Below are 24,501 nucleotides of genomic sequence, written 5' to 3' on the forward strand. Positions count from 1 at the left end.
TTTGTTAAGCTGTGTTGAAACATGTTGATCTCTGCAAAGCTTTCATGAAACTGAATACGACCACCAATGAGTTTAAAATAAATAAGGCACTGATGAGTCCAATCAAAAAAGCCCTTTAAATGGCGTATAATAATAATAACAATAATACAGAGAAAGTTTTGAAGCTTGACAGTGTACATTTGAAAGCTCTCGATGAGTTCTTCCACAGTCGTGATTGGTGACGAATACCCGAAACTGGGCCCGAAGATAATCTCTTGCCACTCCTCCAAAATGCTGGAAGGATGTAGAAGTAGCTCTGCACAGGTGAAAATGTTCACCGCCTCCCTTTTGTAGACATTGTCGGACAAAAAGTTCTTTTCTGAAGTGAGGGCAGTGGTCGTGTCACCTGCAAAAGAAACACATGATGACGGTGCCATAGACAGACCAACAAAAGCACATGGTCGCTGTGTTCCCACTCTTTAAGCAATGGTGATTGTCTTAATTTTCTTCATCCTCTATGAAAACGGACAAAAATTTCTGCATTTTTTCTGTGTCACTCACAGTAGTTGTGAAAGTCATCTTCATTTGCGTCTTCATGACTGCTTTATACTGCCCATTTACCGTGCATTTAGTTTTTGTATAGTATTGACAATTACGACACAATAGTGGTATTATTAAATCAGGTAATCCCCACTGAAGGCCGCCGGGATCAGATGTACTGCCCGCCACTGCATTATGATACCCCTCCTCGGCCATCTTGTGCCATGTTGCTGATCTGCACAGCATCAGCCGCGAGTGTTGTGAACTTTGTTTACCTGATCTCCTGGTTGCGGTGACGTAAGACCTGAGACAGCAGCTTTGAGGTTTCTTGGAAGGAGCGACTCAGCTCTTCGAGTTTCTGCTCCATGGACAGGATCCGTTGCTCCAGCTCCCGATACGAGTTATTCCAATTGGCGCTGAGATCACACATGATCATCTGCATCTGGTCATGCAAATGCAAAGGTTTAAGTCTGGATTTGGTTTCCAACCAATACATTCATTTAAAACACACACATTTGCAGTGGTCAATATTTCGGTCCGAAATCCTACAAGGCTCCTGCTGCAGGAAGGATGACTTACATGTTCCACTAAATAAAAGCTAATCACAAAAAGTAAGCAATGAGAATGTGCATCTGTAAAGAAACAAGGCCAGTTTTCCGTATAAACCAGTCACATCAGTGCTTCTTCCCGGAAAACCCTCCGTATCATGAGTTTATTCAACTTCAAAAATTTATTTCTTCTTTAACACTTTCATGCACCAATAATAACCTGTTACCTGATAACATTACAGTATAGTGGTCCACTGTAGTGACCGCTGTCCCTGACATCTTCCCATCCGACATTTCTAATAAACATTTGAATTAGTGTTTGATCACCTACTGACTTAAATATTACATTGGTTGTTTCGGGGGAAGGTCCTGCATTGTTTTGTTTTTTTTTCCATTTGGCCAGGTGTTAGGTGTTAGCAATGAAAATATCAATGGTTTACCTTTGGGAGGTCCACCATCTCACTGACGTAATCGCGCAGTTTTCTCTGTTTGAGGCGCAAGTGACGAAATCTGCAGAGGACAAGTTGAAAATTTTCAAACGTCTATTTTTTTTTTTTAATGTACAAATTACGTGTCAACGGTATCGAGTAATTTCCTGTGTTTACATAATAGAACTGCACCTCAGATTTCTTATACAACGTATGCCATTCAGTGACAAAGCCAGAGAGTCAGCTATGTGAAGCATTACACTGCCATAAACAAACATGAATGCCTATTTTGGGATTGTCATTTATGGACAAAAAGAACTGCTGACTTGGTAAAATAGGAAAATGATGACTTATGAAATTCTACATAAAGAACACACACACGCACACACACAGACACACACACATACACGCACGCATCCTGCCTGTAGCTGTCGGAACATACACTCTGATGGCCTCCAAAAGACATCTCTGGTGTCTTCGGTGCTCTCCTCGGGTTCCTTTGGTCAGGTTAGCTCGGTGCAGGAGCCAGCACTCGCGAAGCACGTTTGCAGCAGCGTGGCGGATCTGAGTGGTGGAAAGATGTATTCTACTAATTTGTTTTATCAATGACTTTTGTGGCACAGGAGAAAACGTGAGGTGTCCATCTTTGTCCGATTCCGACATTGTGCTATAGTTGGATGCAGAATTCCTGGGAAGGTTGCATCTAAAGTCATTGGTCATTTTTTTGCTTGTAACCAGTAATGTTTACAGTGAGGAACATGCTCATACGAGAAAGCATTTCCTCCACATTGGCAGTTCCATACTTCGGTATAAAATAGTCTCTCTGTATGACAGCTTTTCCCCTATTGTTTATGGATGTGGAACGTATGCCATCCTGAAATTAACGGGAGTTTACTGGATCTTGTTCTGTGGTGATGCACAGTACCGTATTTTTCGGATTATACATCGCACCAGCCATAAAATGCATAATTAAAAAGGAAAAAACATGTATAAATCGCACTGGAGTATAAGTCGCATTTTTGGGGGAAATTTATTTGATAAAATCTAACACCAAAAACATACATGTCAACTTGAAAGGCAATTTAAAATAATAGTAAAATAGAGAACAACAGGCTGAATAAGTGTACGGTATACTAACTTTACATGACTGACATGCCTGGTAATATCAGTAACGACGTAACATATTAAGAGTTATTCAGATAATTCTAGCATAAAGAACATGCTAACAAGTTTACCAAACTATCACTATAACTTTCACGCCAAATCACTAAATCCAATGACATCTTCATCCTCGGTGTCACTTTTAAACAACTTCCCCAAATCGGGAGGTAGATGATGCGCCGCTTCCTCTTCTACGTCGCTTCCGTATTGTTTTGTGTTTTTTGTTATTGTAAAGTGTCCTTGGGTGTCTTGAAAGGCGCTTATAAATAAAATCTACTACTACTACTACTGCTTACGTCAGACTCATCATCGATTTATCAACACAGGCCGAGAGCGCCCTCTTGTGGTTTAATGTGAAAATAATGTGAAATGACATAATCATGTGTTAATCATTTCACACATAAATCGCTCCAGAGTATAAATCGCACACCTGGCCAAACTATGAAAACAACTGCGACTTATAGTCCGGAAAATACAGTACAAAGAATCCCAGCTCTGCAGTGAATAGCAAAAATCTGTGCGTATTGTTTAAATGCCTATAGATGACACAAAATGGCAACAAAGCCTCGCTTTTGTTTAAATTAAGCTCCTCAACTCACTTTACCATATTTCATTGGTACCAAGATACCATAAGACTTTGGTCTGAGCACCAAGCAGCCATTAGGTAAGTTTTTCAGTGAATAACAGTGGATAGGTTAAGGAAAAAAAAAATCCACCAAAAAAGTGAAGTTGCCAATGCGAAACACAAATATGCAGGAGTTCCCCGTACACAGCAACCAAATAAATACAGCGCGATCTGCTGGAACTGAAACAAACCTGCCCTCGCTGCTCCTTATGCAACGTTGCCACCTCTTGCATCACATTTTGTATCTTTTGTCTTTGATTCTATTCATGCATACTTTGTTTTCCTGCCCAATCACTGTAGCGGCCCAGTGATGATGTCACGCCGGCCCCACTGCGAGGGTTATTAATAGAGGCTGTCAGTGTAAGCATCCAGGTGTCTTCCCTTGTTCCCATCAGTGTAAATCTGGACTCGAAGGATGCACGCACACACACAAGGATCAAAACAATCAGTCATGTGTAAAGATGCACCTTGTGACAGGATGCAGCCACTGGAAGAGAGGAAATGGTTGTATCCTTCAAAACAGCGCACGTAGTTTGCTAAGAAACACCACGTAAGGCTTCACACCTCACAAAAGAAATCATTTAAATGAGGCCGAAAAAGCTTCAGGGCAGTATTTCTTGGTTACTGTTTGTTTATTAGACGCCTCCCTTTTTTGGAATCCGAAGCAAACAATGAATAAGTCCTGTTGAGTCCTGCAAATAGAGTAACGCCTCTACAAGACACACAAACAGGCACACACTCACGGTCATGTTTCCTTCTCCATCAGTTCTTCCTTGGAATCCATTTCAGTCATCCCTCACGCCTCACTTTTAGCGGCTTCCTTTGATCGCAAAATTGTTTATTATTTATTTATTTATCGGGTGGGGGGGCTATTTGTTATGTCGCAGCATTTTGAGATACAGTAAATCCCCCACAATCACTGATTTCAGGTTTGCAGTTTCACTATTTAGTTGATTTTTTTGTACTGTTATTTTTCACTGCTGTAAATTGCGAATTGCTCCATTGTGAAACAAATAAAGGTTTTCTTATCTCATCTTATCTTATAATAATTTGTGTTGTTCAAAATCTCGATTATTCTGGGTGCGCACCTTGGGACAATTTAGAGTGTTCAATCAGCCTGCCATGTGCGTTTTTGAAATGTGGGAGGAAACCGGAGTACCCGCTGAAAACCCACGCAGGTATGGGGACAACATGCAAACTCCACACAGGAAGGCCGGAGCCAGAATCGAAACCTGCACATGTGCACTGTGAGGCGGACGTGCTAACCAATCGACTACTGTGCCGCCAAGACTAAATATTAAGTGCCATAAATGCTATAAAAACATGCTGTGGGAGTAATCCACAATGTTTTGGCAGTGCACTAAGGCATTGTTTTTCTTTGCGTCTTCCTCATCCAATGTGTCTCTATTTTACAGCAGCGAGGATACATCACGTCTCGTCGGACTCAATACGGGCATGCGTATCTGTGTGTTGAAAATGTTGCCAAAAAAAAAAAGAAATATATTAATAGAGGTGTATTTTTCAGCTCTTATGCATTTTTCCAAGACAAACTAATTCATTATTAGCGGTCAAACAACAGATGTAAAATTAATGAAGCCTTCCTTTAATTCCGATTCAGAAAACGTTATTTATCCCCATGGGGTCATTTGGACTTTAAGGTATTTAACTCAAGTGAACAGTGTTAGCTCATTTAATATAGTTTACCAATGCTAATGAAATGAATTGTAATCTCTTCAGGATGGTCAAAGATTGACATAGCCGCCGGTACACACAAGCACATATTCCCACATGACCTGCCGTTTGCTGACGTCAAGTCACTCAACGCAGAGTGGCTAATGGTTTAGCCAGTTAACAGCCAGCCAACTCTGCGCTCGCATTCGCCGAATCCGACGTCTCTTTAACAAGCCAGGCCCCAAGTGGACAAAATAATACCTGCATCTCGCATGCATATCATAGTGGGTTTAATGCATAAAGCTATAAAATAACCATACATGACGAATACAACTAACATGGTCGCTAGTTTGTCGATTCTGTCTATCAGTGGGGTGGTCTGAAATGCAACCCCCGCAATCAACGAGGAATTACTATACAACAGTTATCGCTCCTTGCCTTAACTAAATTTGATTCACAGTATGTGAATGTTTGTTATGCTGTAATCACGTGAACAACAGGAGTTCATGGTTTTCATCCCCACCATATGAAGGTTACCGTTCTGTCAACACACACACACACACACACAGTTTCCTGCCAATCACTGCCGCCGTCCTGAACTGACACAAGTTGCTTTCCGGACTAAAGATGTTTTCCTCTGTTTGACGCCTTGAAAAGGCTGTAAAAAGGTTGACCGGGCTAAAAATAAATATGAAAAAAAAATACAAACCAAAACATGTGCATGACACACAGAAATTGGTCAAGTTTCCACTTCTCCCACCATGCTGACCAAAGCATTGAGGTGAGCATTAATCAAGTATGGCCAAAATAATAGATTTGTAGATACTGTAAATCCAAATATCTTTCCGCTTTATTATCGTTTAAAATTCCTCTCCTCATTTAGTTGCTGTTAATGGTGTCTCGGTAGGTCGTGTCGCACGAAAAAACCTTTCAACAATTGAGCAACCAAATATTAGCACATGCACAAGGATAGAATGACTTCATGACTTGCTCAAGCCAAAGTAACATTCTCACATTCTCCCCTGCAACCCACAGAGATGGTCTGTTCAAGCGACAATACAAAATATATTACATAAAACACAAATCTATCACCTCACTCGCAAAATATTACAATTACAATTTGCAATTTCCTCCTCTTTTATTTGTTCAGCGTTCGCGTAAAATATAACAACCACTCAACAACTCGTTATGACTTCATGACAGCACAACTTTTCATTAGCTAATTAAATTGCATTTTTGGCCAATGGTGTTTTGGAAATATCAAATTGTTATATGTGAAAGTAAATGAATGCCACGTGAATTAATAATGTGTTTTTGTAGCTCTTACCCCTTTTGAGATCTGGATGTCCAGCATGAAAAAGTGCACATGCTTCTCCCCTTTATTCAATGCCAGCTTCTTGGTTACCACAGCGACCAGCATTGCGGTGCAGGCTACACCCTGAAAACCGACACAAACACATAAAACTGTCCATCACACGCACCAAATGAAATCATCTCTATGAATGTAACACCAACAAATATTTAGACCTTGGTGACCTATTCCTTTTGAAGCAAAGAATAATTAAATAAAATAGGGCAATGTGGCTCCTCATACCTCGTATGGTTTTGTCCTATAAATCAAAGTTCTATTTACACATAGGGTTCAAAAGTTAAACACAAGGCTGTGTGGCACAGCTATATTAGTGCCGATTTCCTCTGAGAATAGCTGGCTGTCTTTGCTGGGCACAGGACGACAGAATGATGAAGACAGACCTCCAAAACAAAAATACACACACTGTAATACAAACACACACGTCACAGAACACACACTGAAGGAACCCCATGACCACCACAAACAATAACAAAAGCACATTTTACCTTTTTTTTCTCTTCAGCTTGCATCAGAAAGAGAAGGACAAAGTAAAATGTAAGAAAGCATTCGATTTGAATCGCATACACTATTTGGACAAAAGTAACGTGAACAGGACAGTGAACTATATATTCGGGAATCAGCATTCACCTATTTATGGATATTTGTGGGGGACCTTTCCTATGTTATTTGCTGGAAAAACCTAAGTGCGGTTTTATTCTAAGTAAACAATATTGCTTTGGTGCTATCAGGTGGCATCTTGTTGCTAAAGAACTATGTTGATATGAGGCGAAAAGATGCATTTTCACAGAAGTAGTACTTTGCTGCCATCTTGTGGCATCTATAGGCAATTATAAACCCTTTTGGGTTACTCGTGACTCATTGATTTTCACAGTGGCTCCGTCCCAATGCCGCGCAAATAGTGGGGGTTCACTGTATCGTATTTATTGTACCATAAGGCACACTTAAGAACCTTTAATTTTCCCCAAAATCGACAGCACACTTTGTAATCCGGTACGTTTTATGCATAGATGTCAGCTTGTCATTTCAGCGTCTTTTATTAAAATTCCTTCCAATTATGTTCAAATTGTCATTCTCATGCACATCAAATTGCTAGCAGGCATCCATGTTTTTGTCATACCAGACTGAGAGCTACTTCCTGCTTGCATGTCTGAAAATCAAGGGAAATGGAGGCCTGCTAGCCTCATGCTGCCGTCAGACCGAATGCGAACTCAGCGCTTCTGGGACCGCGCCTCCAATGTTATAACGTGGAACCGCAAAGTAAATGACACGGCCGGTTCATTGATATTGCACCTAACAATACGGGACACCTTATGGTCTGACAAATATTCTTTTCCCCTTAAATGATGCCCTAATTGTATGAGAAAAAGCATAATAGAGGGTGTGACAAATCTTTACTGTCTATGCCAAACAGTTTATTCTGCTGCTGCCATTGACTCCTGTTTAGTGTTTGACAGTGTTGTGTTGATATGTGGTCCAGAGCACCAGGAGAGTGTGGAAGAACCATACACAGCGACAGCATCCTACTGGTCACAAACTGCATTTTGAATCTTGGCTACGCCGTCTCCTTGTGGAGTTATTCATGTTTTCGACTGGCTTGTGTGGGGTTTCTCCAGGTGCTGCAAGGTCCTGCAACATTTTCAAATTTAGGCTCTGTATCAGATCTGTCCAAATTTCAATCTAGCTTTTTTTCTGTTTGAATGCCTAAGCAAACGTGTCCCAATACTTTTGTCCATATAGTGTACACAGGTTAGCCACATGGAATCGCATTTACATAGGCAAACTGTCATGCCCTATTTTTGCTGAAGTAGTTTTGATAGGTTTTGAGTTTTATCATTTCTGAGGTGGCACGGTGTTCGACTGGTTAGCACGTTTGCGTCACAGTGCAGTGCAGAGGTGCAAGGTTCGATTCTGGCCTTCCTGTGTGGAGTTTGCATGTACTCCGGTTTCCTCCCACATTCCAAAAACATGGATGGCAGGCTGATTGAACACTCTAAATTGTCCCTAGGTGTGAGTGTGAGCGCAGATGGTTGTTTGTCTCTGTGTGTCCTGTGATTGGCTGGCAACCGGTTCAGGGTGTACCCTGCCTCCTGCCTCAAAACAGCAGAGATAGACTCCATCACGGCCGCGACAGTCTTCAGGATAAGCGGATTAGAAAATGGATGAATGGCCCTTTTCATGTCTTATCTGTCTCGTTATGTTTTGTGTCCACCAGTCTGTCCCTTGTGTTCAACCAATCAGCTCCCTGAGCCACTTGTATCTTGTCCAAGTGTTCTTCATTGTCTCACCAATTTGCTTGGATTTATGCTGCATTCGAGGAAGCTGGAAAGTTTGAAATGTCCTATTTGGATTGTCCCAGTTATGACCTCAAAATGTTCACGGTGAATGTAAACAACAAACATGTCTGATTCCGATAAATTTGTTGTTGTTCTGGTTCATCGCAACACTTTTTGACCTCCAGCAAACCTTCTTCATAATTTCCTTAATTTACATCAACAAAGGAATATATTATCTTCAAAGCATTTCATTCTTTTCATCAAATACCTTTATGCAGGGAGATAACGCTCTATCTTCACGCAGTCAGTACAAATCGCAATGTGTGACTCGGACCTCTCAGTTCAAAGGGGCATTGTAGTGCGCTCTTCCTAGTAAGATGTCAGAATTCCTACGTTCCATGAATGCAGCAATCGTTCTGTGATTTCTTTCTGTCTTTGTAGGAGCATTGCCTTTGGTTATGTTGGTGTCCCCTGTGATATTTGTAAGTCCATTCCCTGTTTTGATTTGCTGTTTTATTTTTTATTTTTTTAACTCATATTAATTTAGTATCTTTTCATATTACATGCTTTGTTTGCCCTAATTTTATTTTCGGAACATAAAATCCCTTTTTTTTTTGAGTACATCCTGCATTTGGGTCCACCTTTTTGCCACCCTGACGAAAACCCTCAACTCACAACACATCACTGTTGTCAGAATGATGTCCGAGGTACCACATCTTAAGCAGCGTCCGCTTGCCACCATCTTTCAGGTGCGCCAGCAATCGGGTGGTGTCTGACTGCCACCATCGCTCCGCTGAGAAATGGAAATTTATCTTTTCCAAGTGGTGGGCACAGGTTGGCACACCCTCGTTGTGGTACTGCCAAAGGCTATAAAAAAACCCCTAAAAATGGATAGGATGGAAAGCTTTGCCTTACAAGGGGAGCTTATAAAAAGCTGAAGGAGAAATAGAAATGATGGTTTTCCATTCTCATTCCCACATCAGCAGAGACACTCACCACTCATCTACTCTCACATATACACTGCTAACAGAGTAAATGACAGTCTTCACTCACTGTTGCTATTGGTCCACTTGTTATACTCGCGCACCCACTCCCCCTTTCAACAGCACGCGGTCATACCCTTTTTATCCTGCCCTTTTACAATGCAATTCAGTCAAACAATGTCTTACTTATTCCCAAGAGATGGAGATATTTGTTTAACTTGTTTGGGATAGTGCATGACAAGTTTAACTCCTTTTCGTGATTTAAAAATCCTATTATTAGACAATGATGACAATGGCACATTTCCCTAAAGCAAGGGTAGGCCAAGTATAGCCCGCAGGCCACAAACACACGCCTGTTTTGTTCTGTAATCCTGCCCGCTGAGCAATTACAAAGTCTCCTGTGGTAATATTCATGTTTCTTATACAGTATTTATTTAGCTGTTTCTGTTATGTCGGTCTGTTTTTGTTTTCAGCTGCAGCTGGAGTGAAGGGTGTTTGCCACCAACAAGCGCACCTGTTCTCAAATGACCTAGACCTCTCGATGCTCTCTATAGTTGCTCTTGCTATTCATAGAGTCTAGTTTGTATGTTAAATTTTTCTTATTGCTCTTGGTCTTTGGCTTGGCGTTATTGGCTTCTTGAAGATTCGTTTGTTTATTCTTGGTGTTCCCTAATGCCTTGCCTTTTGCAGACGCTTTTGTTTATGCATTGTTTCTCCTGGCTCCTTGTGACCAGCAGTTTCCATTTGTACTTTGTCGGTGCGCTTTTCTGTAAATAAATATTTTTTGTTATCGCACATTATATGGCGCTGCAGTTCTGGAATCCAAAACCATTATTCGGTTCGGCCCTATTTTCTCATTTTTAAGAAATATTTTCTCAAAGAGTTTTGAATTTAGATGGCATCTTAAATATAATGACCCAACCGCAACATGAAGGCATAAAAAGGAGGCAAAAAATATCTCATACATAACCCCCCCACCGTATTTTTTTTGTTTGTTTTAATAAATATAAACATCTTAACTTATTTTTGTCTCCATGTGTGGAGTTTGCATGTTCTCCCCGGGCCTGCGTGGGTTTTCTCCGGGTACTCCGTTTTCCTCCCACGTTCCAAAAACATGCATGGCAGGCTGATTGGACACGCTAAATTGTCCCTAGGTGTGAGTGTGAGTGCGCATGGTTGTTCGTCTCTGTGTGCCCTGCGATTGGCTGGCAACCGGTTCAGGGTGTCCCCCGCCTACTGCCCGAAGACGGCTGAGATAGGCTCCAGCACCCCCCGCGACCCTAGTGAGGATTAAGCGGTTCGGATAATGGATGGATGATTTTTGTCTGATTTTCCAGTATTCACAGAAACAATTTGAAAGTTGCAGCAGGACATGTTGACCTGTGAACATTTTTAATGTACCGAAAAAAACAAACATAAGAGGAGGATTCATTTCAAAATAAAACAAATCATTAAAATATATGATTAAATTGTACTCCTAAAATTAATAACATTTTACAGATACATTTAGCCATTTTTGATAAACTTATCTTGAAATGGCCCGGCCCGTGTATCAAGAATGACATTTTTGGTGATCGTCATCCTCAATTAATATTAAGTAGACTGTTAAGGGTTGAACAGATGGACAAACAAATGCAAATTTCGACACTCCAGTTATACAGCTCAGCCTTTGGAAATGATCTGTGCACTTCCGAATGTGTGGCCTGTTAGTTATAATTGGTCATAATACAGTAGCATTTCTAAAACAACATCTAATGGGCTTTACATATCCCCGTACAAATATCTCGTCATTGGACCATATCCTTATCAAAAGAGGTCAGAACTGAGCTGCCCATTTATGACCCACATATTCTCACTCTGCAGTGGCTATTAATGCAACACGGGTGGTCTGCTTCACTGAAAAAAAAGTAAAATTTTCACTTAATAGCCCGTACTCGATGCCAGGCTTTGAAGAAATCCAACAACGAGAAAGCGTGATAAATGAAATCACAATAAGTAATAGGAAGATAGCAATTAAAATGTAAGGCAAAAGAATACAGAATAAAATATGATGAGGAATAAAACAGAATAGATTTTCTTTGAAAAAAAGGGGGCGGGGGGACAAATGTAGGTCAATTTGATTGAAGTATCTAAAGTAGAAGTGAACAGTGAACACTACTTCCTTGCCTCAGAAAAGGCAGATGAAGCAGACCTTGATGAAAGGAACATTTTGCACATGATGCAATATGAGGAAACAGAACAGCAACGGAACATCTTGTATGCTTTTTTTTCTTATCAACTTGTTCTCTCCATTAAAAAAGAAGTAGTATAATTCTGAGCAAGTAAAACCGAGATAAGCATCTATGAGACCGCAACTCGCACGTCTAGGCAATAAAAGTGAACGAAAGTGTAAGTGAGTTACCATGACTCCGGTGAAGAGACACACCGATTTGCCACAGCTCGTTTTGGGCGCCACGTCGCCATAGCCCACCGTCAGAAAGGTGATGGCGATGAGCCACAAAGCCGTTTCCATGTGATCTGTCGAGCCTGCAGTCTGTCTATAGTGGAGAGGAATGAACACAGTGAGTGAAACCGCTTCTTAATTTTCTTTTAAACTGCAACACAGTGCTTAAAGCCAAAATTAAATGAACGAATTAACATGGACTTGTATTTTGTGGAAACCATTAATTGCTATTGTTAATAATTATCGGTACACATTTGCCCACGATTGTGATATGTCCTGAGTGCTGAAGTTGACCTTAGTAATTTAAAACAAATTCATAATAGAAAAACACAACAACTGTGTTGTAATTTCATGAAAATAAAATGCGAGTCAAGTGAGATTTTTCCTTTAAGGTAAATTAAAAAAAAAAAAAGTAATTTTGAAATAAATTGATGCCTTAATACATTATATTTTCAGAAATATGTTGGAATCATCAATTTCTCCGCATGGAGGCAGGTAAGACCCCATGTTGGTAACATTGCAGACAAACACAGGCCGGCGGATCTGCGAGAGTGAGTGCTGCGGTCTGTGGGAGTGGTCACAGCCAATGTCAATCAAGGTAACATAGTGGCACAGTTTAGCATCATCTGTTTCTGTTTAATATTTTTATGAAGTAAAACCGAAAAAGAAAAACCCGCTTAAAATTTGCCAGAGGCATTAATTTAATCTACTGTATATTTTTGACCCCAATTCACTTCATTTTCCATTCAAAGATTGTGCAGTGTGTCTGCTTTCCAGTATGTTTTCATGAGTTAGCTTGTGTCTTTTCGAATCATTGGTCAGTTTGAACAATTCACATCGTATTCCCTCAATCTGAAACCACAAGATTAAAAAATGTACAGGTCTGTGTCATCATACGGACTGGACATTCATGACCTTAAAACATCTCATGTGTACCAAAGTCTTATAAGGTGTGGCCTATTAGTCACATGAGCAACTCGACTCGCTCTATGTGTAAATGCCAACTGGTTTTCTTGAATACAATGTCAACAACGGTCGGCCATTCAACACTCAACTGTATGTCACAACCAACATCGTAAAGGTCTAACTAGAAAGACAAGTTAAAATGACCATCAAGATTTATGGAAGAGTAAAACTTTCGACTATGGATGAAATCCAGAGCAAACATAGAAATTGTGTTTGCTTGTGATCGTCTGCAGTGCAGGGCTTAATTTAACAAGAATAAAAATGACGTGACAAATGAATAGTTCAAATGTTATACTGACACTATTGTCAAATATGTTCATGAACGGTGTTACTGTATTTGCAAGATGAAGTCAAAATAATCTTGCATCCATCCATCCATCCATTTTCTAATCCGTTTATCCACAGAAGGGTTGAGGGCGTGCTGGAGCCAATCCCAGCTGTCTTCGGGCAGTAGGCGGGGGGGACACCCTGAACCGGTTGCCAGCCAATCGCAGGGCAGAGAGCGACGAACAACCATTGGCGCTCATAATCACACCAAGGGAAGATATCGAGTGTTCCATTAACCTGTCATGCATGTTTTTGGAATGTGGGAGGGGAGCTGGAATCGCACCCTGTACCTTTGCACTGTGAGGTAGGTGGATGTGCTAACCAGTCACCCAACGGGCAGCCCATAATGTTGCTGTTAATGAAAAATTGATGTACTGTATTACATGTCTTGACACATTCCCTCTGAAAAGTTGTCCTGACATTTGTTTGACATCACCTTCTGACATTTTTTTTGGTCAAATCTTAAACACAAGCCATGGTACACAGAGAACTACGATCAGGGTGATCTCATTATCGAATTCATTCATTCATTCATCTTCCGAACCGCTTTATCCTCACTCGGGTCGCAGGGGGAGCTGGAGCCTATCCCAGCTGTCTTCGGGCAGTAGGCGGGGGACACCCCGAATTGGTTGCCAGCCAATCGCAGGGCACACAGAGACAAACAACCATGCTCGCCCACACTCACACCTAGGGACAATTTAGAGTGTTCAATCAGCCTGGCACGCATGTTTTTAGAATGTGGGAGGAAACCGGAGTACCCGGAGAAAACCGAATTTCCAAGGGAAAATTGTCCCTGACAGCGAACACAAACCATGCTAAGGCACCCATCGACCTCCATTATTATTTTGGGAGGTCCTTGGGGGGTATTTCAATTTGTAATAGGAAGTAACAGAGAATAAATATTCGTCCCTAGGGTCAAATTGTTCCCATTTAAAACTCATTTTAGCCGACCTGGCAATTCTTGACAACATTCTAACCTTTATACAAGAAAACAGAAGTTTAACAATGTTTATAATAAAATCTGACTAACAAAACACTGTAAACAAAGGATGTGCAACGAGAACCTAACCATTGTTCAAGGTCAAAGAAGATAAGCATTGCTAACAAATGATTGATGTGTATGGTCATGCTGTAGTCTTACTTCTTAATTTACTTCACTTTTTGGACACAACCAACCGACTTCGGTTGTGAGACTTGCTGAAGTCTTGGATGACAATCTTAAAGTAAGTTTTGATGATTATTATTGACCTCAGAACCTCAGAAACTTTGCATTTCATAGGTTCTACTGTTGTATGCGCTTTTGCAAACAGTTTGGCTTGAAGTGAAACCACTTCATCATCAGTCCGTATGCAATAATTAATATATATACTGTTGATGTGTTTCGTACCTCTCACAAAGGGTAAGCATCCAGGATGCCGTGAGCCAGAAGAAGAGGATGAACACCAGCAGGGTGCGAGCCGGGTACTTGTTCATCAGCACCTTGAGTACGAAGCGGAAGGTAAAATTGATATTGTTGAGCGAGCCAATGCTCCTGTAGGAGGCGCTCAGCAACACTTTGCTGTGCAACAGGACAGCCCGGTGCACCAGGTACAGGCGCAAGAACATCAGCACCGACAGCAGCAGCTCCAAATTCGCCAGGGCCGTGTTGTGATGGTTGGAGTCACACAGTGGAGGTGAGAAAGACGAGTTTCCGTGGAGGCCCACCTCCCAGTATGTGCCGACGGGATGGATGGCGCAGGCTAATAGCTCGAGAGTGATCAGAAAAACCCTGTGGCTGGTCATGGCGATACGCCAGTCGACCTGGTTGTGATCGATGATGAAGAGCTGAAAGGCATAGGAAATTTGATTACATTCAGTCTGAATTAACATTGAAACTAGAATATCCGGAATGTACAGAACTATCGTCCTGACGTTGCCATTCTGACACACATGCAGAGTTGGGACTGGTGAGAATTAATGCAAAAATGTGTCATGCTCATAAATGGATGTGATATAATATACAGTATCTATATATCTATATACAGTATAACACACACACATATATACATATAATGTGCGAAAGATAACATTACATTGAAAAAAAAAATCAATGATAATCTTTCAGGATAACAGTTTCAGCAAAGACCTTTTGGATTTAGAATAAAAACAACTACAAACATCAACACAGCGATATACATCATATAATAGTCTCCATGAATGATTAATGTTCCCTGCTTGCAATAATCTAAACAATCAGAACGTTAATGTACTCGATGTAAAGAGTTTGTCATTGCGAACAATAAGGAACAAGAAAAATATTACAGGCAGTAAACACTGTGAGTGTGTTCGCTCTTCCTTATCTCTTTTCAGCATGCATGGGCCTCTCCTTGTATCGCACACGGCTCGTAACCATATTTAAAAACACTTTAGGTAATAAGACTACCAGAGCAAATGCTCTCCCTCAAGAGTAGGCAGTGCATTTGCCACATGGGGTTCAGTCCGGACTTTTATGTACCACTTAATACCACTGCTATCACGTGGCAATTATAGACGCTACCAATACTATATAAATGTGCAATACGACGGCACACAACTGTCCCACGCACATCATTTGTAGTAGTAGTGAATCAATAAGGTGCCTATCCCAGCTTACTTCGGGCAAAAGGCGGACTACACCCTGAACTGGTCGCCACAAACAACCGTCCATATCCACATCTACACCATCACTGAGTGGGGAACCGACTCCATGCTGCCCGCTCAGGCGAACGGACCACTACACCAACAGCGACTTACATTAGATGTATTATTATTATAGTCGTAATAGTAGTAGTAGTAGTGTTAATTTCAATGCATTATTATTGTCATCATCCCAAATGTTAAAAAAAGCACCCACTGACCGCTGTTCAACTGTGTGTGTGTGTGTGTGTGTGTGTGTGTGTGTGTGTGCGTGTGTGTGCGTGCGTGTGCGTGTCCGTGTGCGTGTGAGTGTGTGTGTGTGTGTCATGGGGGTGGGAGGGTAACACACAGACGCACGATCAGGGCTAGAAAGAAATCCAAGTACCCGCTTCACAGCGGTCAACTTTACATCATCTACAAGTGTAGATCTTGGAATCTGATTTGACACACACAAAAAAAAAATCCAATCAAATCAAACATTCACATCTACTACTGGAAGCAAAGCGCCATCATAAATGTAGAACAAAGACTGTCAGGACGAAATGAATGCAGTTAAATGAAATGAATATTCAAAATGGGTGCAAATGCAGGTCATTGCTTCTGATAGTGTTGAGGCCAATCAAGAAGGGTTTACCGGTTTGAGTGTGGTTCACCACATAAGGACTTTCTGCACTTTTTTTCATGCACATGCATGCTGTAATTATGAGAGAGTGTTTATTGTGTTTAATCTCAGCCCAATCCCTTCATGTACAAAGTACACTGAGTTCACACACAACGGCCATGTGGATTGGAAACATGGTGCAACTCCAAATAATGTGTATGCTCATGTGGACAAAGTTTTTTGAGCAGGGATTTCTATTCTAAAGTACATATCAATTTACCAAAAAGAGTGTGAGTAATTGGTGTTGAGACTACCATCAGTGAAGTGAGACCAGCGACAATTGCCCTCCAAGTCAACGTAAATTGTTTTTGACATCTATTGGCACGTTGCATAAAAATATGGCGGGCCACACCCCGATGAGGAGCTGTTCTCGCACGCAAATCAAAACAGTACCGTGAGGCAACCCAAATTATTGGAAACAAAGGAACTCACCCTGATGTCCTTGTAATGGAACGCGATGATGAAGATGAGGAGACAGCCAGTGGACAGGGTGATGGAACAGTTGATGATTAAGGCAATATCGGTGCCCTGGACAAAGGAAAAACAACATTGTGACTAAGTAAGAAAAAAATTCGATTTTGGTCAATAGGAAGCAATTAAATATTTGAGTCTGGATTGATGATTGAGGGGTTTTTTTTTAAATGAGGTCAAGATGGTGTTACATCTTTGAATATACCGTACATGAAGAAAGCTGTTGTGGAATAAAGATCACTTTAAAGAGCCTTGATCCATTGATGGGAATCAGAAAACACAAAAACAGGTAAAACCGAACCACTGTAGTTCTTTAAAAAGCGAGGCCCTTCAGAGAGATCAACGCCAAAGAGAGAAAGAACATGACAATAAATCAATTAGCTGACCACTAGGTGATTATCAAATGCACTGATAAATATTTTTCATTATCACTCAATCGTTTAGACATGAATTTCGGTGTGTGTGTGTGTGTATACATATATGTACATACTGTATATTTACTGCTGCAGTATATGTGCCCTGCAACTGGCGGGTGTCGAGTCCCGGTCGTACCCGAAACTCATCTGGGATAAACTTCATCTCATCTGCCACCCTAAACAAGCGCAATTGTGAATGAATGGATAATTTACAGATGCTTCTCTGTCTATTCAGACCCGGTCCATACAGGACTCCACTGCACCTTCTTCTCACAAGTTTCAAAGTCTCAAAGCATCCATTACAAGGTCAGTGGAAGTATTGACGCCACTCAAATGTGATTTACATTTCAAAAGTTAATGACAAACATTCAGCATCGGGGAAAGTTGAGCGTGTAGGTAGTACGATGTGACGCCCCTGTTGGCATTCCCCATGTTTTTCCCTCCCGTTTCTGCAATAGCGTCCACACTGTGTCTGTATTCCGTCAGGGTTCTAATTAGCGGACTCCACAAAAAGGCTGAACATTTCACCACATTCCATAACAGAGAGTTCAACGGCATGTTTCCTGCCAGCTTTCTAAAAGTGTTTTTGTAATGTTTTCCTGTTGGAAATAGTCATTTCAAGCCCGATGAGTTTAATTTTGGGTTAACCTTTGCACAGATTGTTTCTCACAGTCTTGGACGAGACATCATCGGCAGGTCGGTGAGGGGAAAACATAATGAAAATTCAATGCAAAGGTTTCGGTCTGGTTTGTTGGTAATGTAATAAATAAATGGAAGCCAAGAGAAGTCACGTGCACCTGATTTTGAGATTGTATGGTTTATTTAAGAGTTTCACACAGGAAATAACTGAAGATTCAATCTAATCATTTTTGTATGTGCACTTTAGGCAGCTTTGTCTAAAATGTTCTCATTCACATCATTTTTTGGATCAGGCTAAAATATCTTATTAATACATTGACTATGGTGCTTATCATCATGAGTGTTTTGGATGGCGGGGTACACCCTGGATTGGTTGGAAAAGACCCTGGAAAAGACAATTAACAAGACAATTCATTTTCACTCCCATTCACACTCTTGGGCATGTTAAAGTGTTCATTGAAGCTCACAGCCATTGTTTTTGGATTGTGAAAGGAAGCCAGAGATATGATTCAAAGCTGGAACCTCAGAATTCAGAAGCAGACTTTCTAAAACTGTTGCTGTCCCCTTGTAAAAATAAAGTTGAAAAGTCATAATTAATTGAATAATCATATAATCACCGAAAAGTACAAGAATAAAACCTAGCAAGCTGAAAACCTTTCATCTTGGTCTGCCTTTGGAGGGCAAGGGCAAGTGCACACTGCTGCCTCCAACATAGCCGTACTGACCATCTCACGTATTGGCTTTCAGACTGCCCATGCAAACGCTGACATTATACACTAAATGACGCGGAAAGTTCTGAGGTTAATCTAGCTGCAGGGGAAGAGGCCAAATGTGGAAAAATCCTCCCGAAATAGCCTCTTTTTCGTGCACAACCGTCAAGGTCGGGCTTAAAATATAACTTTTGTACATTGCCATTAACTTTGATGTGCCCTCCACTTTCACTACCAGGCAGCATTAATGCACTGGAGTGGTTTTCAAAACAAACGCCAATTAGACTGCAATCAATGCTGGATTACTTGGCCAGCACAGAGTCTGCATGGCTAATAGCTTTATACAACGAGGAGTTGTGCATTCAAGACAATGAGGAGTGAAATACAGATAAGAAGGAACAAAGCATCCCTTAAAAAAACAAAAACATTATAGTGCATGTGAGTCAGCCCTAATTGAACTGCATGAAGACATCAGCATTTTTCCGCCTTTCTTCCTCAGTTACCGTTCAGCATAAAGATCCCACCCGACAGGGACAAATCTTCAGAGAATATTTCTCCGTTTTAAGTTAAACACCTGACACTGACTTCTCCCGCCCTGTTGTGTGGAAAACAATTGCCACTTGTTTCATTTCGCTTCCATGTCTATTCATCACTGACTCCACAGCATGGTGGTCTAATGGTGTGCATGCATGGGAACCTTTCTGTGCAAGCTTGCCTTTGTTATCCACTGCGATCTGCATATTGATGTCAGGAGTTTGTGTGTCTGGAATCGGAGTCACGAATCAGCCAGGGGGTTCAAAGCCCCTGTGCGGGTTTGGCATGACTTGGGCTGTCTGCTCGCTAATGAAAGTTGTTATGACGACAGACAAGGAAGTGGGTGGTTTTATGGACAGGGTAGTTATAATGCAGGAAAAAAACAGCAATATGGTTCAATATTAGACTTTAGACATATCTGATTGGATTGGCCGATATCTTGCATTGAATGCAAAATCGGTGAATGATTATAATGTCAATATTTGCCGTTGGATCAATGACATCATTGACCGGATACCGCCCATTTTCAGTGTATGGAATGTTTATCAGAGTTCTGGGGAGAATTTTTAGGATTTAATTCTTTTTTTTTAAATGTATTTAAATGTGTGTCAATTGAACTCGAATTTTGGGTATTTGTGGACTGGGTTGGTCTTGGTGCAAAGCTAAAATGCTCTTTTGCTTGTACTGACTGTGATGATAATTTAAGGATGAAAACAAATAAATGTAGGTCGTGGGTTAGATGGTCGGGTTATTGTCTTTTAAAGGCATCTGGCTTTTCAGGCATCACTAAAGTGTGCAGTGTTGAATTGTTTGAGATAAAATCAGTTTCAGATGAAGGAATTTCAAGATCAACTACAGTCGTTCTGCCCGATTGCTTTTCAAATAAATGTCCAACACAATACACGTAACCACGGAGGGAGTAGGTCAAACTACCCTGTTGCACAGAAAAACTGTTCTTGCGTTAAAAGGCATACAGAGCCACCATATTGACGCAAAAATCAAACAAACAAACAACGAGCAACCACAATAAACTGAAGTAGATGGTGGGATGGTGATCTTTTTAATCGACTACTTAAAATTTTAAGCTTGAGCGGATGTTTGTCAGTACAGTATACCTGTATATACTATAGCCTAAAGTGACAAGTACATTTTGCACTCACCAATAGCAAGAATTGATGAAGTACAAATACATTTTACTGTACGTAGGTCGATTTTTCAGGTATAATTTACTTTACAACTTTTAACTTTTATGCCCTACACTTGAAAATAGATAGAGCTCCTACTCCTTACTTTGTCAAAATTGGCCAGTTCCATTTCTTTGTAAGAAGGCACGTAGGAATGTCAACCGTGAACAACGACAAGAACTGATTTGGAGAAGCAAGATATTCCCCACTGATGGCCTTGTTCAGAGTTTGGCATTGTTCCTGGCAACTTCAAACAAGTGCAAGTTAACAAAAGGCAGATATTATTTTGTTTGTGATTTTGTTTTCTTTGTCTTATTTTTACAACTGTCCATTTCAGTCTGTACTTTTACTTTAGTAGGTCAGTTGAACCAGTATTTAAACTTTTACAGGTGTCTGTCCAAGTCAGTCTTCTAGACAGTATGGTACAGTGAGTCCTTTTACCACCTCTGCCAGTAAATTACATTGACTATTTTATTGGATTATCAATTTTCCCCTTTTTGTGTTGAAATCCATACTTTCATGCCATCTTTGTTGTTTTTCTTTGCAGCTTTGTCCAAAATCTAGTTGTTGTAAAGAAGGAGAACGTGTTCAGTCAACGCATAGTGGTTTTAATAGAAAAAGAAGAGTGCTAGTTAGGCGCACATACCGGTTTGTAGAAGAATGGGCACATCTCAGTATGGAGGATCATCAGCAGTATTCCGAGCAGAGCTGAGCCCAAAGAGAGCGCGCACAGCCGCTTCTTGTCCTCCAGCAAGAACTTTCTGTCTCGCAGCCTGTACAGGTTGTCTCCCTCCATTTGAGTGCCCCTCTTGCCGTGGAGAGACACGGGCACGGAAACCTCCGCCGAGTCCCCTCCGTTTCTGTGCACCAAGCCGTCGTAGTTCCCACAATCCACCTTGGAGATGGCGCGCTTGGTCATCTCCATCTCCAGAGCGCACACGAGGCGGCCTTTGCGCCTCTCGTCGCTCCCCGGTGGTCGGGATCTTTCCCTCGCGTGTCCGGTCCCCTCCTGGCCACCGGACATAGTGTCAGGTGTACGCGTCCCTCGTCGCGTTTCACGTTCATAGAAGCCGCTAATTGTGGAAGTACACTTAACTCCCTTTGGGAAAAAAAAGAGAGGCGCGGCACTGTGGTACGATTTGCACACACCGCTGTATGCCAGGCAGTCCGTACGTATTTCTTATCTTATCTTATTTGCATGTGCGCGTGCAGCATATGCTGCGCCCTGCACGATTCACGCGGCGTGTTTGCAAACAAACCGAGAGGGTTTCCTGCCAAACTCCAAGGAATATGCTGCTCCCATAAAAAATACGTGTTGGCCTACAGCAAGTCATTGTGAAGTAAAAAAGGGAAACACTTGTTAGCCTCAATGCAGGGCACAAAGCCTGATCTCCCCTTGAGGAATTATCTAGAATATAATAAATACAAACTAAAAATACCCCTTATCCACTGCCGTCCGTAATTATTGGACGCCTAGTTAGAATGTGATAAAAGCCTCCAATAAAAAACAAAATGAATGTGTTTTTTATTGGAGAAGCAGGCTCTCATACTGAAAACTGTAGAAATGCGTCCCCAGACACAGAATTAAACTCCTCCCATGGCTATCTCAGTCCCCAGACCTCAACCCCATGCATTGCACGCTTGTGAATGGGGCTATAGAGGAGAATGCAGGTCACTGGATGATTTAGAGAGACTGCAAAAAGGAACGGACGAAAATCCCGATTTCTGTATTCTCCCAATTGTGAAACATTGAAGGAGAACAATGATGTTTTGTTGGCAAAAGAGACTGCATTAACACGCAATATGCTAAAAATGGTGTCAAGAGCAAAATGTAATGACTTTGTGTCCTTAAATGTAGTTTTGACAAACTTTTCCAAATGAATTTACTTCCCCCCCCCCCAGCACTGTTTTTTTTAAAAGATATTTGACCTATAAAAGCTTGTACAATACGTAATTTACAACACGTAGTAATTCATAGTTTCAGAAAAAAGTCCACCTGTTGCTGATCCATAACTCTTCATTCATGAATATTACTAAATCTCAATTATTTTAATTCTGATGCAACTGAACAGTGGTGCCTGAAATAAGGTGACCAAAAAGGTGTAATTGCTTCTCTCTCTCCTCAATACTACTCCAAAAAATAAAAATGAAGACAGGCTACTGGGGCTGTATTAGCCGTTAATTGCTCTTGGGTGGCTCCTAGTGGCCGCTGGGCCATATCCAGGTGTTTCATTTTCACATCTCGTTTTTTTTTTTTTTTGTCAGACTGCCTATGTTTTTACGCAGTTATGTTTTTAAAAAAAAAATCTCAGGTGTCAAGCGTTGTGTTTGAGTACTATTACTGTAAGTAGGATACTGAATCTCAATTGGGCCTGCTAAAAGTAACAAATATAAACCTGTATGCTATGCATTTCAAGGACAAGGGCTTTGTTATTTGGCTTGTTATTCTTTGCTTGAAAAAAACGGCACCGGTATTGTATAAAAATTCATTGTAGTGCATAAATAACAATCAAGTGCAAGGGTAAATAAAATCACTTAATAACTAAAAAATGATGTAACCACTGCACTCATGGATGAAATCAAAGAGCTGAGGACTTTGTGACATGACCTACGTAAACATGTAGCTGCCATGTTGCTCTCTGAGAATACTTAGAATGTGGGGTTCCCAGTTTCCATTCTCTATTGTGCTTGTCCTGATAAAGTTCATGAGTGAGCTGGAGCATCTGGTTGTTGTTTTGGCGTACAATTAATTACCTGGCATATCTTTAACTGAGGGTGGGGCGGCACGGCTGGTTAGCACATGAGCCTCACAGTGCAGATGTGCAGGGTTCAATTCCGGCTGCGGCCTTCCTTTGTGGAGTTTGCATGTTCTCCCAGTGCCTGCGGGGCTTTTCTCCAGGTACTATGGTTTCCTCCCGCATTTCAAAATCATGCATGACCAGTTGATGGAACACTCTAAATTGCTCCTTAGCGTGATTGTGAGTGCGGATGGTTGCTTGTGTATGTGTGCCCTGCAATTGGCTGGCAACCAGTTTCAGGGTGTACCCAACCTACTGCCCGAAGACAACTGGGATAGGCTCGAGCACACCCTCAACCCTTCTGTGGATAAGCGGATTAGAAAATGGATGGATGGATATCTTTAACATATTTAACATTTGATACTCGCAGGAAAGAATTCACTGATAAACTGCTCAGGCGGGATAATCACTGGGATTGTTCACATCGTAAGCATACAACCGCTTTTCAAATGTGAGGGACCCCACACATCAAAGAAAAAAATGTTCAATTGTGCACATGCACTGCTCTTATAGCGTGTGGCCTACTCGACACGACTGGCGCCAGCGCACAGCATTCCATAAACAAAACCTCTTGACATTTATGGGCCTGCCCTACCTAAATCAACTGTCTGGCATAATATCAAGATTGACCTGTAAGTGGCAGCATAGGGTCACAGTACATCCTGAAAATACAAAGAAGAAAAGGAACCAAGTCAGCCAGAGGTCTCCAACTAATTTTTGTTGCGGGCCGCATCATTTTTCTGGTGTCCTTCTGAGAGGCCGTAAATGTCTCATCGCCTCAGATTACACAACAAATTGTTGAATAACTACCAGTAGTTTTAAAATCAGAGGCCAGTTAAAACTGTTCAGGTAAATTGGTAATAAAAATGCTTGCAATATTTCAAAGAGTGCAGGAAACTAGCAATTTGATATTTTAGCAAGAAACATTAAGTTGATGCATACAATTCTTTCACATGCCACATAGAATGTGGCGGGTCAGAACCTGTGAGGTTGGCTAACTGTCAGTTACGATACATTGGGCTTGCTGACTCTTGTCATTACTGTGTTAAGTGACTTGTGAGACAAACAAAATTGTTCGGGCTACCCCCTCCCCCAAACACAAACACACGCACACACA

General features: G+C 41.2%; 1 protein-coding gene across 4 annotated transcripts; it reads right to left on the reverse strand.

Moving 5' to 3' along the window:
• Positions 1-74: 74 nt before the first annotated feature.
• kcnn4 (potassium intermediate/small conductance calcium-activated channel, subfamily N, member 4) lies at positions 75-21,734 on the reverse strand. Of its 4 annotated transcripts, XM_086114238.1 has the most exons (10): positions 21,233-21,734; positions 21,102-21,146; positions 17,065-17,160; positions 14,704-15,140; positions 11,982-12,117; positions 6,280-6,390; positions 1,938-2,059; positions 1,508-1,577; positions 795-961; positions 75-385 (listed from the first exon to the last, which is right to left on the reverse strand). In XM_086114238.1, the coding sequence occupies exons 1-10, from the start codon at positions 21,608-21,610 to the stop codon at positions 382-384; spliced, it is 1,566 nt and encodes a 521-aa protein (XP_085970364.1). In that variant the 5' UTR covers positions 21,611-21,734; the 3' UTR covers positions 75-381. The 4 variants fall into 4 exon arrangements, with proteins under 4 accessions (XP_085970364.1, XP_085970366.1, XP_085970365.1 ...); XM_086114240.1 differs by lacking the exon at positions 21,102-21,146; XM_086114239.1 differs by lacking the exon at positions 75-385 and having other exon boundaries at positions 760-961.
• Between the last annotated feature and the right edge of the window lie 2,767 nt (positions 21,735-24,501).

The sequence above is a fragment of the Hippocampus guttulatus genome, chromosome 6 (assembly GCF_054856545.1).
Source record: "Hippocampus guttulatus isolate MCC_2025c chromosome 6, RoL_Hgut_1.0, whole genome shotgun sequence".
NCBI lineage: Eukaryota > Metazoa > Chordata > Actinopteri > Syngnathiformes > Syngnathidae > Hippocampus > Hippocampus guttulatus.

Excerpts from the sequence above, each read along its gene's own strand:
- kcnn4 (XM_086114238.1), bottom strand. The coding sequence starts at position 21,610 with ATGTCCGGTGGCCAGGAGGGGACCGGACACGCGAGGGAAAGATCCCGA. Across the intron at positions 17,161-21,101 it reads ACAACAAAGATGGCATGAAA|GGCACCGATATTGCCTTAAT; the intron begins GTATGGATTTCA and ends TCCTTTGTCCAG. Across the intron at positions 2,060-6,279 it reads ACATCCAGATCTCAAAAGGG|ATCCGCCACGCTGCTGCAAA; the intron begins GTAAGAGCTACA and ends TCCACCACTCAG.